Source organism: Hippoglossus hippoglossus, chromosome 3 (assembly GCF_009819705.1).
Source record: "Hippoglossus hippoglossus isolate fHipHip1 chromosome 3, fHipHip1.pri, whole genome shotgun sequence".
NCBI lineage: Eukaryota > Metazoa > Chordata > Actinopteri > Pleuronectiformes > Pleuronectidae > Hippoglossus > Hippoglossus hippoglossus.
Window position 1 is genome coordinate 3,101,611 of NC_047153.1, and position 19,334 is coordinate 3,120,944.

Genomic DNA, 19,334 nt, shown 5'->3' on the forward strand with positions numbered 1-19,334 from the left:
TGAAGACGGGGGGGGGATACACTCACCACAGTATGAGATTACAAATCCTGTCTAGTTACCATGCTCCGGCCGATTGGAGGCTCATCTATACAACCAGTGTTCAGGAACTTATTTTTTTTCACTTGCTTTCATGTTTTAAGATGGGGAATTTGACATATTTACCAATTTTCCCAGGAAATAATTCATGGATTTTGATCTTGATTCAATCAAAGAAATCAGACCTGTTCAGGGTTTCTTTGAGAGTGTGCAGTTTGCTGCAGCCTGTTAGGCCTCGATGAAGCCACGTGCTCTAAGTGCCTGATGCCGAGCTAGTTTGGTCAATTAATCAAATTTGTCGTTTGCCAGAAACCAGTAGAAATTTCCCATCCAAGCACTGGAGGTGACAACTTCAAACACGTGATTTTTACACCACCGACAGTCAAATGCCCAAAGACGTTCAAGTCACTGTCGTAGAAAACAAAGAAACCCAGAAAGTATTGTTTTCTAAATTGATGAAGGGGTTGTGTAGTTTTTTCTCTGGCTGTGCCGCTGTCTCCCTGAACGCAGCGACGCAGCCAGTGTGTCAGTCAGATTTCCAGCTTCCTCTCGCTCGCTGTTTCAGATTCGTCCGTTTTTTTTGCAGAGGCAGAAACAACAGCCCCCCCCCCCCCCGGGGACTGAGATGCAGCGCGTGTGCAGCTGCTTCACAGGCTGCAGACAGCGGCTACCGATCACAGATGGTGACTTACAAATGGTGGTTAGACTTCGGAGTTGTGGGACACGCACGGCAAGACGACACTAATTTGTCAGTTTAATTTTGCATGGCCGTTTTTACTGAAATGCGCCATCAAGCCCTTTTTAATATCTCAGGGCGTGAGGCGTTCGGTGTCAGGGTCGTAAATCAGTGAATTTGAGTTTTATGCGGCAAAAATTTCATTTACACGATTTTTGCAACTGTGACTTTTTAAGGGTGTAATCCTGGATTGATCAGAAACAGACACTGACGTCTGGTTATTTATCTCTAGAAAGCGTCTCTCAGTTTGTCCGAAATTATTCTGTTAATTACGACATAAAGACGGGCGACAAAACAAGAAGAAATGCAACTTCCAGATTCCTCAATAATGTGAATCGTGTGGCACCAGATCCGAACCCAGTTGAAAAACCTGTGGAGGATTTCTTTTGACGTGTTGGGAGGCGCTCTCCACCCGCAGCGTCCAAACTGAGACCAAATGTGGGACCGTCCTCAGAAGAAGGATGTTCGTCCCTCCAGTAGAGTTCAGAGACGCACTGAGGCTCACGGTGGATTAACATTTTACTTACACTCTTCACTGCGGCTTCTCCTTTCATTTCTCTCCCAATTGTGAAACATAATTAAAGATGTTATCCTTATTGCCCACCCCTACTCCAGACTTCTGGCCACAGTGAGCACAGATGCTGGGTGGAGTTCAAACGAGGGTTTCCGTGTTAATCTGAATTTTAGGCTTTAAAAAGTCTTAAATATGACGTGCTAGGTCTTAAATACGTTCCGGTAGGTCTTAATTATGTTAACGTTCATTTAACGCTACTTGCTTTGCAGTTTAAAATGAGTTTGAATGTTTTGCCTCCACAGTTTGTGATCTCTCTCTCTCTCTCTCTCTCTCTCTCTCTCTCTCTCTCTCTCTCTCTCTCTCTCTCTCTCTCTCTCTCTCTCTCTCTCTCTCTCTCTCTGTGTGTGTTGTTGTTCTTTCTCAACGATACAGATATTAATTTGCGATAATAAAACTACAAACAAGACCAATTTGAAACGGAGAACTGATTATCCACAAACACCTCGGTCAGAATACATCTCGTTCCACTCAGCTCGACTGTGGGGGAAAGACCGTGGACACCAGCGGTCTCTGTGTGTGTAGATAATGTGACGTTTCAACAACCTTTCTTTCAATTATAAGGAAGTATAAGTAATTCTGGCACTATGATATTCCTTAATGTTTGTTGTACTTGACATAGCTCCTTTGAGAACTTGTTGAAACCGGCAGAAACCTTGTGAAACAGCGGTTGCCCTCAACACACTGAGCCAGTGTCATTGACGTGACCTTACGCATGATTGTACAACTCAAAAAAAACAAACAGCAGATTTCAGGGCTCTTTTATGAACAATTTCCACATCTGATATTCTGCTCAACAGAGGCACAGAAATGGGGGAAACTGAAAAATCGCTTCCCGGGAACGAGACCCTTAAAATGCGACGTTGCCCACCGGCCAGGGAGATTTTTCCTTTTTGTGCCGAGGTGCCTATTTTCTCCATCTCCGTTAATAACCTCTTCCTCCAAAAACCTTTTTGATTTCATCTGCGTCCGTGGCTGTTTTCACGCCATGTTTGTGCACAAGTGCGAGTTAACTGCGTGCGTGTGTGTGTGTGTGTGTGTGTGTGTGTGTGTGCACGCGCTTGTCAGGTCGGAGATTGCAGTGTTGATTATTTGTCTGATGTTGTCGACAGAGTGACATCCCTTCTAATGAAATAATGGTCTAGTGGCAGAGTGCTGGAGAATTGCACATTGTAGACTTCAATTACAGACAAGATGATTCCCCCCCCCCCCCTCTTCCCTTTCAGTCAGAAAAGTACAGGTTTTCTTCCTTTTTACGTGCTCACGCTGAACAAAGAGGCCGAATAAAAAGGCTTTTTTTCCAGGCAGACTTGGGTCTAAGTGTTTTTTTTTTTTTTTTCCTTCAGATAATGGATAGAATGTACAAGGCGAGCTTTAATTCACCGTCTCTTTAGCCAATCTGATGCCACAAAACAGCCATTGCCCTCCGCGTGTGCACAAATCAACCCGAGTGCTGGTTGTTTTCTTTCCAGCGCAGAGGACACATTCATCACCGTTGTAACGTCTCCTCTTTTCTCTCTCGGATGCTTCTGTGCTCCTGTTGCACGTTTTTGTTCTCTGGACCTCGGGATTTATTTTTGAACAACAAATGATTTTTCTGCGGCTCCAGTTTGCAGCCGAGCGCTCCCTGCACGAGTCTGACATTAGCATACATTACCTAACAATGTGCTTCTTTATCGAGAACACCTTTTTAAAACATAACAAAGGGGAAAGGGCAAATTCTTTGACTCCTTTTTTTTTTTTTTATAGAGCATAATGTTCAAAATGGCTAAATAACAGCAAGGGCAGACACCACAGGGACATTTCTCACCTCACAGACGGGCAGTGTTTAGTCCTTTTGTTGGTGGCAGTACAGAATTAAACATACCTCACTGATGTATAAATTCATGGGTCAAGAATTTCTTTAAAACGGTCAAACCCTTTTCAAATCGATATCGTGAAGCTCAGAGTTACGCTGCTGCAAACAGTTTTTTAGCGACAGTAAGATGATGATGGAAAATGTTCATGAATCAAGCTCTAAAGTTGAATCTGGTCAAACGCAGGGTTAACAGTGACAGGGCGTTCAATTCAATGGAAGCATATCAAGAGCCAAATGTATTTTTATAGTTTCTTGTATAGTTTATAGTCAAACTTGGGGAAACAATGTGGTTTAGGTTATTCCAACATGACTCCTATCAATCATATTCTGTCTCGTCTGTCAGATCTCTGTTTTGGCCGATGCCCACGCTGCTCGCTCACACCTACCCACAGATTTTCCGAATGTTATACATGCAACTTGTACAACCTTTTAAAGAAAAAAGGTTTTCGATGAATTTTCACCGAGTTATTAAAAAGAACATCAGTGTTCACAGTCACCCAATTGGCTCCGAGTGCTGACGTGAAGTCAAGAATCTGTAACTTTAACGTTGTTCTCATCCAGCGCAGCTTTGACCAACTCTCTTTCTGTCTCTGTCTCTTCAGGGTGGACCCCATTCCATATGATACCCCCAAGCCGGCGGGACACACCAGGTTCGTGTGTGTGTCCGACACACACTCGCGCACAGACGGCATCCAGATGCCCTACGGCGACGTGCTGCTGCACACGGGCGACTTCACCGAGCTGGGCCTCCCCTCCGAGGTTAAGAAGTTCAACGACTGGCTAGGTACTAAGCTGCTGAACACTCGCATTCATCTGCACACACACACACCGCTTTCACACTTGTACGTCAGAGGTGTACTGAGGATGGGCAGGGGGGGGGGGGGGACAGAGGCACGTTGACATGTTGCATGTACAACATGTAGCTGGACCACACAATGAATACCCCCCCCCCCCCCCACACTTCCCTGGTGACCTCACAACTGCTGCGCTTAAGTGTCCAGTTTAACCTTTCTGACCTTACACCCTACTCCAGTTAACCTTTGACCTATCCTCCTGGCCCCATGCTGTGGGAGGGAGCTCTGGGCTGTGTGTGTGTCTGTCTGTGTGTGGCTGTGTGTGGCTGTGTGTGTGTGTGTGTCTGTCTGTGTGTGTTTTCACTCCCAGCAGCCAGTGGTTTCATCTCTGGACTCGCCAGTTTATGAGCAAATTGTTAGTCTTTGTCCGTCGCAGGTGAAAATACAAACAGCCTCTTTAAACTAATGAAAGAAACACGATATCTGAACGACTGAACAAAAAGTAAATTTCGTTGTGTTAGCATCTAAAGTTGTGCATATTCAATGTGTCTCGCTGTCTGATGGGCGGCAAATAAACGTGGACTGTAAAAAAAAACGGATGACAGGAGAATTCACCGTGCTGTTTATGCTCAGATGAAAAGAAGGCGGCTCCACACGAAATGTGATGTTGTTTGAAGTAGAAGGAATTAAAGATGTGAGATTGGTGTTTATCTAAAAAAAAAAATCTGTTATTTTTCCATCTCGTTACGAACCTTCTCTGCACGAAGGATAATTATTAACATCCAGTGAGAAATAACTGCAACAACACTGTGGAAATTATAAACCTGCTTTTTTTTTTGTTGAAAGAATCCGTTATGTTTTGGACGTTTAGCTTTTACCAAGCTTGAAGTTGAACTCCTCTCGAAGTCTATGTTCTGGGAATCAAACACTCGCCCCCTGTCAAGATGAAAGGTGGCTGTCAGAGTTTTGCCTCTATAGACGACAGCAGTGGCAGTCAGCCTGGATTCACTGCGGCTCCGCTGGATTTCCAGCACTGACCCACTTTTCACAGCCAGAAAGATAAAATTAAAATAATCCAGGCATCTATAGGAACTTTTCAAACCCCTCCTGCAACATAATCCACTTCTCAACCGTCCCTGGGTTTTGCTCGCTGTGTTTTGGTCGTGTTCAGCACAGCGTTTAGCTGAAAGCGCTCCCGCCCTGCTTCTCTGCCGAGCGTTAAACCTGAGGTTTTGTTGGAATTACAGCCAGGGCTCCGCTCACATCAGCGTTTTGAGGTTTGATTTACAGTTCACACGGAAACTGTTGAATCTCTTCCTCCTCCATATGTTTATGTTCACCACAGCTGCGACTCCTTTTGTTTTCACATGAATCTGCGCTGGAGGGCGTTTTTTAAAGAATACCAGCTTGATGTAAACTGATTGTTTAAAAGTTTTTGTGCCATATTGTTGACAAATATTGAAGCTTTGGATTCTGCCATTTGTACAATTACATGCACAACACTGAAGAAGTGGCACTTTGATTTGTCAGGCTATAAAGTGAGTTTTCATCTTGTCGTCTATGGTCTCAAAAGGGAAAACATCAATATTTTGCCGACTACTCGCTGTGAGATATTGACGCAGGTTTGCAGTGTGTGTATGTGAACCGGATTCATCCATCGCAGTTGCTGCAGGAGGCCCAAGAATACATGTCACTGCCTTGCGCACAGCAAAAGCAGCATCTACTGTTATTATTGAATTACAGAGGATGGTAAAAAACCTTGTGGATGTTTTTGACGGACCACCGATGCTGAAAGAGCAAGAAAAGTGGGAGGGACAGCGAGAGCTCGACGGCGGAGCAATGAACGCTGCACTGAGCTGCGTGAAGGAAGCAACCGCACAAAACAGATCCTCTGTGTTTTATTATGAGAAGCCGTTAAACTGTGGCAGGTTAAAGGTTGTCTGCAGCCACTTTACCAGGCCGGCTCTTCCCATTCCCTATTTCCTCCTCCTCTGTTTTCTACTGTGCTCTCCCAATACGGCACCTGACGCCACACTGGGAAGACACACAGTTCTGCTTTTCTCTCTGTGTGTGTCTGTGTGTGTCTGTGTGTGTGTCTCTGTGTGTGTGCGCTCTTTGTTAAGCCAGGGTGAAAACCCGCAATATCGCCTCTAATGGGAAATCGATGTAGAGCAAAGTGGAAAATGACTCGGTGCAGTTGGGAGCACCTGCCTGTTAATGTCCCAGTGAAGTCTGTGTGTGTGTGAAGCACCTGGAACTGGAACTCAACGCACACACGTTGTGGGTAAATCTTGATATTGAATTGATGTTCTTACAATTATAGTATTTATCCTTTTGTGAGTCTCCTTGAACTGAAGTGACTTATCATAAATGTGGAATTGATAAATATAGACATGGACATCTGTAGACATCAAATCCCAAAGGAGGTGTAGTGTCTTTAGAATCTAGTTGTTCCACAAAGGGTATAGGTTAAAGTTAGTTGAAGCGTAGAAGCTCACATCGTGGTTTGTATTGTGCTGCTGCGGCTTTACATTCAGACTCGGCTCTAAAACAGAAAGTGGTGACGTGTGCGAAGGTTTGATGAATCTCTCCAAGGCCGGGTTTTGTCCTCTCTAATGAAGGCAGAGATTCTGAGAGAGGAAGAGCCGGAGTCTGACGAGGTCGATAAACGGCAGCAGGATGAAAGTCACAAGGAAAAATTGCAATTTGAAGATGAAGTAGTTCAGCAATTTGTTTTGTTTTTTTTAATTGAAGAGGGTTGCAGCCCAAGGACTGAGCTACTCAGACAGGATCAAAACTTTAATATGCTGAAAAGCACTGGCAGTGTTCAGGAACAAACACAAATCTTTTTCTGTTATTGCTGAATTTGCACACTTTTCATTTTGGAAGTTTGTGAAGCTACATGTCCGTCAGTGTCGTTGGTTTTTAAGATCTGACTTGAAGAATTCTTTGAGAAATGCATCGTCTGTAGAAGTCACCCACTGGATTTTAAGTATTTTAAAATCTTCAGTTTAATATTGGGTACAAGAGAGCACAGAGAATTGGATATTGATATAGGGTAAGAAAATGAGAACACGTTCTAAATTATCAGAAGCATGGATTTCCTAAGGATCACGCTGTGATTTTCACTTTGCTTTTCTTAAACAGTAAAGTTTGGACCATCCCGGAGCTGTTGTGTGCGTCGCCCCCGTTAATCGTGCACGAGTGCTGCAAAGACGTACCTTCAGAAACATCAACAGTTACACGGCTAAATTAAATCGCTTAAAGGTGGAGGAGGTCGTGGTGGATTTAAAGCGCTTTTAAACTGAGTGATGTGTCCGTGCTCCTCCTGCTCCTCTCGGACTCTGGAGGAGGCAGCAGGTTGTCTGGCCCATTGACTGCTGTTTGGGTTCCTTGTGTGTGTGTGTGTGTGTGTGTGTGTGTGTGTGTGTGTGTGTGTGTGTGTGTGTGTGTGTGTGTGTGTGTGTGTGTGTGTGTGTGTGTGTGTGTGTGTGTGTGTGTGTGTGTGTGTGTGTGTGTGTGTGTGTGTGTGTGTGTGTGTGTGTGTGTGTGTGTGTGAGAGAGAATTCGTCCAGGCCCTTGTTTGGGAACCACTGCTTTAAAAAGTCTGAAAACATCTTAAATTTTCCAAATATAAGCGCTTAAATAAATTGAATTATCTTTAATTCAGATCGGAGGATAAGAAGAGACATTTTAGTTTTGCAATGAACTTGTTGTTTTCTGTTTTTCCTGCAGTAAACTGAAGCCTCTCTTGCCAGTTTGTTTATGAACATGTGGAAATGCAAGTTTAATAACGGGTACGAGCACTCGTGGCGGTTAAAGCTTTGCCTGGAAGTTTTTATGAAACATTTAACGACACGTAGTTTCAAAAAGCTCTTTGTTTAACTTGCTTACTGTATTTTTGTTGCATTCTGACAGTGACACTTTTCACACTTTTGTTAATTACAGTGTTTTGACTTCATGCGTTTTTGATTTTGTTTTTCCGAGTGTGACAGTTCGGCTATGAAGTTAATTTCAGGTGCATATTTTTACCTCCGGGTGTTTTCAACATCAACCAAACATCAAAATCTGGATTGATGTGTAAAGGCTTGTTTGACAAAACTAGTGCATATTCGCTGCTTCTGCACTAATTAGAAAAAGGTATCGATTCAGATCCGTCACATTTCCTCCAGGATTAATTTGTGGAGACGAGCGAGGAGACGGGCGGATGACATTTTAATTTAAAAGATATACGCCTCTTTAATTTACAGGATGTCATGTAGAGTGTGATTTTTTTTTTCCGAAACTTAGCATTTCACTGTGGAGAAACACGTTTTAATTTGAAATGTTTTGAATGTGCAGATGTTTAAATAATAAATGTAACTCTGCATTCTTGGGGTTTTGACAAATCATTCCTCTGAACACATAAAGTAGTTCTTGTTCCTCACAGCTTTGTTTCTGATTCTCTCTCTCTCTCTCTCTCTCTCTCTCTCTCTCTCTCTCTCTCTCTCTCTCTCTCTCTCTGTCTGTATTTCAAATCCCTGTATGTCGGCGAAGAATAAAAAATAAATCTAGGTGTATCACTCCAGCAGCCCTCGGTAGGACGTAGCATGGCGGCAATAAAAAGCAGTATAAAATCCCAGTAGAGTAATGGAGATGGAGTTGTTTGATGGTAATTATGTTTTCGCCACCTTTTCTCAGCCTGCCGGTGGAGAGGATGATTCGCTTTGAGTCTTCTGTGTGTGTGTCTGTGTGTGTGTCTGTGTGTGTAAATGGATGCGTGATCCAGTTAGAGTGCCGTGGGACTGCGAGGCGGCGCTCTCATATAAGGTTAGCCCGGAATTTATGATCCTGAGATGCGACGAGAGCTAATTTAGAGCAGCAGGAATGAAACTTGTAGACCGGGCGACCATGATTCTTTCATTTTCAGCATTAGAGAACACACAATCTCTCTCACACACTGGGCGCGGTGCATTTTGACTGAATGTATTCGGTTTCTATTAGTTTTATTTCACTTTTATTTCCAATTCTGAACTTGCGCACTTCGATTTTCCCTCTCGCCATGCGTCATAACCCTCTGCTATTACTGGCCAGAGCGATGTGGAGCGCGGGAACAAATAAGACAAAAGCACTTAACAAGAAAATGGGGAATCAGGTAATGTTGGAAAGCTGAATACCTTGATGGTGGCGGGTGGATGCAGGCGCCTCACTTGTAAATCGGGGCAGTAATTGTGTCGTGAATGGGAAAGATTTGACTTTGTTTGACGTTTTCGTGCAGTTTCTACTGATAAATGTCCAGGAAATCTGGAAAAAAATGTTTAAATCGTTAAATGAAAAGTTCATGTTGCAATTAAAGTGACCACAATCAACACGGTCATCAGTATTATGACAGTATGGTCACAAAAACATCAGGCAACATCACCTCCGGCTCTGGAAGAGTGTGACGGGGGGTTCCTACTGTTTTCTGTTATTTTACCGACTTAATGATCGATAGGGTAAGAAATCGGCATATTTAATGCTAATGAAAATAATTAAAAGTTGCAGCCCTTGCATTCAGGGCTGCTGCATCACCCTCGGCTCCCTGCGCTAACTCTGCTATAAATTAGACTGAAGACTGTGCAGCAGCTACAGAGGAGGATACAAGTCAGAAAAGAAGGAGCAGAGTCGGGAGGAAGCCTGGAAATGAGAATCCAGGAGCTAAAGGAGAAATATATATATATATATATATATATAGAGGGAGCGGGAGGGTGATGAAGGCCAGACCCTTTCGTTGAGTGCTCAATCGGCCGGAATAAAGCGGTAAGTCAGTCGCTTGATGGCGAAGGGGAAGGAGGAGAGGGAAAAGGGCACAGCAGAAGTTGAAGGATGAGGGGATGTGAATCGTAATAGGGGTTCCTCTCTATTTAGTTCAGGTTCATGCTTTTTTCCAGCCGCCCGGCAGAGATAGACGATGGTCTGATGAGGTCAAGCAGAGCCGTCAGCTGTGGGTGTAACCTCTCTGACGCTGTGAACGGAGGACATTTTTATCCTCTGCTTATCGGAGTTCTCCTTCCTGTCCTGATCTGTGCTCGGGGTTAGGTGTCCAGGGGCTTCTGAGGCTCCGTGCATCACAGAGTAAGACAACCTGCTGTGTCTGCAGAAACACACTGAGCAGGTGGAAAGTACGACTCCTTTGTGATTTCATAAAATACTTCTCCTGCTGAGAGAAAAGCTGCAGAAAGAAAGAGAAATATTTGTAGTGTAAGAAAATCCAGAATACTTTCTCGTAAATTAATGTTTGTACTTTTTTTTTTTGTATCAACAGTATTTTGACTGATTTGTTTGTATTATGCACGAACAAATCTGTTTCAGAATTCAGACAACAAGATGTCAAGTGTGTTTGACACTTTCTCTCGAATGCTGAACCACACACACACACACACACAATATTGATTTGATATTTTCTTATACATCAAACCCACCCACACTACAACGGGATAATGTGGATTTAGCTTCCGCTCACCTCCCTCTCCCTGCTTTCTCTCATCTCCTCTAGGTGGCCTTCCATACGAATTCAAAGTGGTGATCGCCGGGAACCACGAGCTGACCTTTGATAAGGACTTTATGGCTGAGCTGGTGAAGCAGGATTACTACCGATTCCCCTCAGTCTCCAAACTCAAACCAGAGGACTTTGACAATGTCCAGTCGGTGCTCACAAACGGTGTGTACCTGCAGGACTCGGACGTCACCATTAAGGGATTCCGGATATACGGGACGCCATGGTAAGAGCTGTTCTCCTCCTACACATTCTCCTCTCTCATCACATTCTGCCTCTCGCCGCCGCCGAGTCACGTTTCTGTCGTATTGTGTGCGGGATCCCGGAGGCGAAGGTGTGTCGGTGTCTGGCTGTTTCCCAGCTCCGCTCTCTGCAGTGACTCCGTCCTCTGCTTCACGCTCTCACTCCGGGGCCTCTCTTACACGCAGGGTGCTATTCCCAGCTCGCACATTTCTTTATGAGCTCAGGACCTTCGCCTGCTCCCGGGGCTTACGTTACACCTGTGTTTTGACACGAGGTTAAGTGATACGCGTGGTACCGTGACACTGTCAGGAGGCTCTCAGGTGTGGAGAGAGCGCTGGAGGGGGGTGTGAGCAGCATGTATTTGACACACAGAGGCAGGAGGGAGTGTTGTTAAAGTGAGACGTTTTCACGCAGAGAAAATACTCTCCCGAGGTCACTGTTGGGTTTACGGATGTTTACTCTCGGCCTCATGTGGGTTTTTTTATTCTGAAACAGCGAAACTCTCATAGACGGTGTGGTTGTGAATAAGTTTCAGGGCCAACTTGATTTCTGGGGTTGGTTCTGGAGCTCCATCGATTTATTGTGTGGCCGATAAAATCAGCTGATATGAGCCTTTCACAGACTTATTGGTGTCGGTGTTTATCGATATTTTTTTTAATATGCAAAATGGTTGATGGCAAGACGGTTGAGATTTTTTTCACAGGTGATTATTTTACCTGCGGCTGTGACACTTTTCAACCTGAAGGGAAATCGTCCTCTCAGGCATTTGAAACATGAAACTGATTTTTATTAAAGGTGCAAAAAACATGAGGAGAAAAACGTTACTCTATAACATGAAACGTCATCAACGGTTGGAATATCATCACTTTCACAATGAGCAGAACAGAAATGAATTTCAATAGATAATGAAATTAGACTTGGAACATGTTATTCTCTGTTGTCTCAGGGCCGCAGTGTACTGTTCTTAAAATAACTCAATTATTCTCCAAGACTGTATAATATTAAGATACGAGACAGAGAAACTAAGCAGCTTCTCGCATCAGTAAACCTAAAATATATTTTTCCTGAATAAGAGAAAACAAAATAAATCACTGAACAATTTTATAAATATTCCTATAAATCTATGGATCAAATTAAATGACAAAAAATCCCAGCAATATCAGTAGTAATAATGTAATTCGATTGCACAGATATTTGCGTGTGTCCAGTTCTTTCCAGCTGAGTTTCTCTCGATGCAGTTTGCCATCTGTGTGCTGCCCTCTCATTGCTTCATTAATCCTCAGCGAATAGAAAAACTCCGAACCGTCTGACGGAACTCGAGCAGTCTTGCGGTCTGACCTCGGCTCGCCGGCGCTGCAGCTGTGCGTTCTGCTGTGTGACGGCCGAGGCTGGAACTTCCCCTGTCCTGCTTTGACTCCCTCCGCCGAGTGCGCCCGCCGCACAGCGGTTCTCACAAGTCCGCTGCAGACTCAAAATAACTATTTAGGTCACATCTTCATCCTTTAGTGGCTATAATTAGCAGGTTTGCAGCCCGGCTTCAGAAGTGGCGGAGGACAGCGGCGAGGAGGAGGTGGGGGCAGATCCCAGAATTCCTCAGACTTCAGAGCGGCAGGGAGGAGAGATTAGCCTCTGTTTTCCCTCCATCCTTCCTCTTTTCCATCCCACTGCTTGAAAGAGGAAGGATGCTGCCCCCCCCCTCTCCCTGGTGGGTGTTTAGTGTGAGGATTGGTAAGTGTCTGTTGTGACAGCTGGGGGGGTCTCGTGAGAGGCAGAGTGGACAGCTCGGCTGCCCCTCCACCTCTCCTCGGCTTCCTCACCTCCTTCACACCCATATGCCACCGTGGCCCGAGGTCTGGCCTGCTTGTCCAGTGTGAGGTCTCACTTAGCCTCGCTGTGACCCCTCACTTCATCAACAGCTCACCAGCTCGCCGCCTGGGTGGCCGAGCTCCTCCGAGCTCTCAGCGGTCTGCTGCCGCGAGTCGGGGCGCGACAGCATCACTCAGGAAACGTAGCGTGTAACCAGCACCTGATAAACGCTGCTGTGGTCTGCTGCTGCTGCTGCTTTAGAACAACAACAAACCGTGGGGAGGTTTCAGCTGCCCGACCACTTCTTTGTATTTTATCACATGGGGGCAGCCAGTGGAAAGATCTTAAAATCCTACTTTCAATATTTTAATGAAGTAAGAGCTAATTTTAGACCTGATTTGACCCTTCTGACCTTCACAGGGTTGTTCCCGACTGGAGGTCACGGGGCCGATTATCTGCCCGAATGATCCTGAAGTGTGAGGGGTTAACAAAATAATCTTATTGCCACCGATCGAGTCGGAGCCTCTCCCATCTCGAAACGTAAATATCAAACATGCTTGATGGTATTTACGATAATCCGCTCTGACAGAAACCTGCAATAGTGCGAGAGAGTGATTTGACCGGGAAGCGTCACCAAGCAGATGCCAGATCTCATAAATGTCTGTAGCAGTCCAAGGGGACGCCGTCTTGTTCGTCCGTCTCATCGGACATTTCAAAACCCAAAGAGATTTAATTTACACAAAAGATTGCAACAAATGCACACATTTGAGACGCTGCGATTTCAAATTACTTAAATGATCAAAGCAATAATCACAATTCAAAAATAAGGACTTATTATTATTTTGTCAGGAGAATAATTGAGTCGTGTCTCTGGGGGAATTCTCCTGATGCGGTGTTTGAAACATTTAGAGTAAAACTCTGCTCTGACCCAGTTCAGAGTGAGAGCAACGTAGCATGAAAGACACACAACACACACTGTTTAATGACAGATGCTTAACAGACCAGATACCTGACGCTCCCCCTCCTCACACTCACAAACCCCTACACACACACACACACACAGACACACACACACAGACACACAGACACACACTGCTGCACCCTGTCAGTCAAACCTCTCTGAGAGTCTGAAGGTCTCTTGAAGCTGAACACTTTTTAACTCTTTCTGCTCAGGACAGAAAGACAAAGTAAAACTCAGAGTCCTTCTATCTGAACTTTAAACCCATTGTTTATTAATCTTCAATTTTTGATGATCTCTGCTGCTTTAATGCAGGATATGAATCTGTGCTGACCAACAGAAGAATCAACACAGTTCACGCTGACAATTTGTTTTGTCTCTTGTCTCAAACTGTCGTAAAGTTAAAGCGGATCGTGAAACACGGATCAGAGCGATGACAAATCGCTTCTGACGCTTCGAAACTTCAGTCCTTTGAAATGTTGGCACTGAACATCCACACAAAATGATTCTATTTAACGATCTATCTGTTTTAATATTTTCATGAGCAAAAAAAGTCAAATGTTTGCTGCTCCAGCTTCTCACGACATCTTAATATCTCACCTTTTAGATTCGGGGAAGCTTCTTTCACTGTTTTCTAAAATCGTATTGACAAAATAAATCGTTAATTACCTGTGAAAATATTAATGAGGATGAAAATAATCTTTTGTTGCAGTACATGGTACACGTTAAAAAGATTAGCCGATTGATTTTGTTAACTGATTAATTATATTTGAAGTATTTATTCCCAGTTTAAGCTACTCTGCTGCGTCTGGTTGTATCATCTTAAAGAAAATACATTTTCAGTTTGAAAGACACCGTTTAGAGCTTTAGTCATTATTTTACTGTCTAAATTGTGAATCTGTAAAAATAGAGAATAGAAATAACACACACTCTCTCACACACACACACACACACACACACACACACACACACACACACACGCACACACACACGGTCAGCTCAGTCCTAACTGCAGGAGGAGTGACGGCAGTGCAGGTCACAGGTATGTGAGGAATCCTGCAGATTTTACCAACTGTGATAAGCTGCTGACGGATTCTCAACAGAGACATACGAGCCGGGAGCGAGGGCGAGAGACAGAGACCTTCTGTGTCTCTCTCTCTCTCTCTCTCTCTCTCTCTCTCTCTCTCTCTCTCTCTCTCTCTCTCTCTCTCTCTGAGGGATTAACCTGTTTTTTTGATTCTGGACTTGACCACAACTTAACTCTCGGGTCAAAAGTCAAACCGTTGTTTTTCTATCTGCTTCCTCCTCCCTGATCCTCCCAGCCCGCCTCCTCTTCGCTCCTCCTCTTTGCTCCTCAACCACTGGCGGGAGGCTCTGTCCTCTCCTCCCCTCCTCTCACTTCCTCCCCTCTTCATTCGTACCTTTTTCATCTTCAATTTCTGTTTCTCCTCTTTCTTCGTACGACTCGCTTTGGTTCCTGTCAACCAATGAAATGACCATCGCTGTGTTGTATTCCGCAGCAAATCTTGCCTGTGTGTGTGTGTGTGTGTGTGTGTGTGTGTGTGTGTGTGTGTGCGCGCGCGTGCACGTACGTGTGTGTGCACGCCTTCCAGCGGTGGCAGATTAAATCCGCCTGCCCTCATTTGACTCTCTGAAGCTCACCTCAGGGGAGACCCGCAGGGCCAAATGCAGATTTGTCATTTGCAGATTAGAGTTTTATTCATGTATTCATATCTTTTTTTTTTTTTTTTTACTGCAAAGGTCATCTGTGTGTGTGTGTGTGTGCAGAAAGAGAGGCATTGACATACTCTGTCCGCATAATGTGACCAAATGTGTATGACACTGTCCACATGCTTTTCTTTAACAAAATCAGGTGAATCTGATTTCTGGGCCCTACAGTTATATTTCAGACTCTATGGTTGGTTTAATGTTTCCTTCCTGTTCATTTCTGCCCTCGTGCTGACCTCCACCCCATCCTGCACCTTTGACATGAACTAGAACGAGTCGGACTTTATCAGCATTTGACTCCCGCTCCTCTGTCGGCTGGACAGACTTCACAGAAGAGCGGAGACACAGCAGCACAGTCGTGAGCCTGGTTTTGGAATCACATCTTTCAAGCATCACATAAGGTTTTGTCCCTGTAGTGTACGGCAGGAAGGACCTGTTACGTCCCTCCATCTCTCACAGGAAGTGGCCTTTTGTTGAATGAACATCCTGGTGCCGTAAAAACGAGGACCACCCCTGACCCTTCACACACACACACACACACACACACACACACACACACTCGATAGTTCTGAATAGTAGTTCTGAAAAGACAGATTATTTTATATTAACGTCCTTGATTCAATTAAAATCTTTGTACTTGTGTGAAGGCTCTGATCACTCATCTGACAATAACAAGTCGTGTTTCATTATGAACAGCAAAAAATATTAAAATATGAACAAACCTGACGGAAACAAAAAACTCAAAGCCACAGAATTAGATTTAAAAAGTTGACATAATTTGGACCTTTGCCTTTTAAAGGCATTGAGTGGTTTCAGCTTTGTTAACTTTTCTTTTGATTTAAAAGTGAAAATCACAGACCAGACAGATCTGCCTGAACATGCAAGTCGTCTTAAAATATCTTAATTTACAATAATATTTAAAAAAAGAAATACATGTTAGACAATAAACATGATCGGGTTCAAAGTATTTTTTTCTTTTTGTTGATTTTAATCTTCATTAACTTGCTTCTTTTTAATTTTTGATGGGATATAAAGTTGTCTAGAGCCAAACATCCTGGTTAATAAGAACAAAATTAAAATGGCAATATTCAAAACAACATCCCCTTACAGGGCAGAATATTATATCATATTTAAATGAAAAAAAGGAGCCATATAACATTGAGGCTTTTTTGTATGTGTGTTCTCATTATATTTACCTTGTTTATTTCATGAAATCTGTGAAAGAAACATGAGAATATTGATATTAATAATTCTAATAATCCCAACAACATATCCCAATGGAACTGAAAAGAACATTAAAAAAAGGATGAATTAATAATCAGCACGCCATCCACACTGAAATACGTCACGTGCTCCATTTACTCGTGACTCGCTTCATTCATGTGATACCTGCAAACTGCTTTAAAGTCCCGAGCCTGACTTGTGCTCCAGAGAAAACGTGTTCGACTTCTTCAGCAACATCGTCTGTTCTCGTCTATTCACAGCTTCAGTCTATTTAAACACCTCTTTAGCACGTGAGTGAAAGTGAATACAGGAATTTTAAACTCGACGTTACTTGTATTCACCCGTCCGTGTCGCGGAGGTCTGACATTCGTGTGTCGGCTGCTTTTAGCTTAATCACCCCTAAGTCACCTCTTCGCTGGCGCCAGCCTCCGTCAGTTTATGTTGGCTGTCTGCCCACCACACACACTCCCCTCCCTCTCTCTCTCTCTCTCTCTCTCTCTCTCTTTCTCTCTCTCTTCCCCCCCCCCCCATCAGACTGCGAGCACATGGCAGCGTTACCTCCGATGAGGCAACGGACCCTGACAAATGTCCGTCACCATAAAGTCAAGGGCTTCGTGTTCGCTCTGCCCTCGTTTCCTTCGCTGGCTCCGAGGTGTCACGTGATCGAGACCAGGCAGCCATCGGAAACGAGAATAGCTTCCTTTCTTTCTTTAGGTCAAACATTCGACAAACATTCGCTTTTACATGAGAACTGCGAATCAATTATTTCTCTTGATCCCACATGGAGGAAAGTTTCACCTGCTCTGTGCCTCGAGTAACTTTTTCATAATGTGATCAAATAAAATAAAACGTTTGTCGAGAAACAAAAAGGTGGATTTCTTCTTCTCTTCTTTTAGATTGAATGTTTTCAGTCAGGCGGCAGTGTCACCGGTAATTACAGTAATATGTCAGAATTAATGAGATAATGATTTATTGACGTGAGAATGTGACACCTTTACTTAATGGAGCATAAAATAGAAATCCCTGCGCATCTGTTAACGGGTTCGGACTGTGGTGGACACTCCTGCTTTGTGTGTGTGTGTGTGTGTGTGTGTGTGTGTGTGTGTGTGTGTGTGTGTTGTTGTTGGACCTATGCAGTGCGCCCATGGGTGCTGGTGCAGCTGCAGGTATCGTCGGGTTACAGATGCAGGGAGGTTCAGACTGCATGGAGCCTCCCGCAGCTGGGGATGAAGGCTGAGGAGGAGGAGGAGGGGGGGGGTGTGTTAGTGATTATTCCTCGCAGGCCGTCCAGGTCCACAGCTGTAGCACGCTTGTGTGTGTGTGTGTGTGTGTGTGTGTGTGTGTGTGTGTGTGTGTGTGTGTGTGTGTGTGTGTGTGTGTGTGTGTGTGTGTGTGTGTGTGTGTGTGTGTGTGTGTGTGTGTGTGTGTGTGTGTGTGTGTGTGTGTGTCAGAAGGTTGAATGAGAGGGTTAAGTGATGGATTTGTCATCGCGCCCTCACTCTCTGCAGCGTTGAGGCTCAAAGCGTTCACTGCTAAATGAGTCACACACACACACACACACATACACATACATGCACGAACATATATGCACAAACACACACAGGCAAGTTTCTCAAATAGCAAAAATATGAAAACAGTCAAAATTCTAAAGTGAAACACACACACACACAGAGAGAGATGTGTTCATATACAGACTAAATGTTTCACATCTCCCTGTCTCCTCCTGGCGCACACACCCCACCCCCACCCCAAGATGAGACCCCAATATGTCAGAGGGAGACTGATGGGTCCTCGCCGTCGTTTAATAAAGCTCTCCTCCGTGGCCTTGTGTGCATCAGTCACCGGCCGGGCAGGCAGAGGTCTGCCACGCGCCGGCCGGCCGCTCCATCAAACACTGCCGGCTCGAAAATGGGCTGACGCAGCCGGAAAAAAACTCTGAACACAAGGTTCCCTGCGAAAAAGAGGGAAATGATCCAGTTTAATACATTTTCCTTCTTGTTGTTGTTGTTGTTGTTCTTTTGAAGAAGTTCAAGTTAAGTCAAGGTGATCTCATGTCAAGATTATGTTTCCTCTATGCAGGAAATTAAAAAGAAAATGCTCCAGCAGAGAGAAATCTTCACTTTCAGTCTCTTTCTGTCCAATTGCAAATCAGGACGCATTGAGAATTGCGTTGACATTTTCTTGACACTCCAATAAAAGACAGAGAAGTCATTTAGTTTGTTATTGATCTGGAAACACGTTCAGTCGCAGGATTTGTGGCCGTATTGATTGTTATTTTTGGGACTGAGGAGGTGCAGTTTACTTTCAGTTTGTACTTTGTACCGTTTTTCATCAGAGAATCATTTGATCTGTGAAGTAAAAACATCACACACCACATTTATCCCTAATTCTGACATTTGTAGGTAATTTGACCTCCTGCTTTGCCGTCTCTCGGCATTAAACGCACGATAATGAATCATTCTAAGTCTTTAATCTGTTTATTTCAACTGCACGTAACTTTACTTCTGAGGTTTCTCACCTCGACGACACAGTGTTGTGTGAATAAAAGTAATAATGTGAGATAAGGAACAGAGACAGCTGTGCTTCAGCCGCCGGTGTGTTTCCCGCTCTGGAGTTGTGTTAAAGCTGCTTTGAGGTCAGATCGGCGTTTGTCGCCGGCGGTGTGGACAGACTGTGGTTACAGTACAAACAGAGCCTCCAGCTGGAAGGTAATTGTTCCTGTCTGTTTGCATGTCTGTGCTTGTGTCTGTGCTTGTGTGTGTGTGTGTGTGTGTGTGTGTGTGTGTTTTCTTGGTCGACCGTGCCTGAGGTGTCGCCGGCCTCGTCCCTCTGGCGGAGACACTAAAGACAGACGACAGATAGACGA

General features: G+C 44.3%; 1 protein-coding gene across 4 annotated transcripts in view; it reads left to right on the forward strand.

The window, feature by feature from the left end:
• The window catches only part of mpped2a (metallophosphoesterase domain containing 2a), a 55,814-nt gene that overhangs the window by 16,584 nt on the left and 19,896 nt on the right, over positions 1 to 19,334 (forward strand). For all 4 annotated transcript variants that reach the window (XM_034569575.1, XM_034569570.1, XM_034569574.1 and 1 more), the window contains exons 3-4: positions 3,804 to 3,985; positions 10,510 to 10,735. In XM_034569575.1, coding sequence (XP_034425466.1) covers positions 3,804 to 3,985; positions 10,510 to 10,735 — 408 coding nt within the window. The remainder of the gene's footprint in view (positions 1 to 3,803; positions 3,986 to 10,509; positions 10,736 to 19,334) is intronic.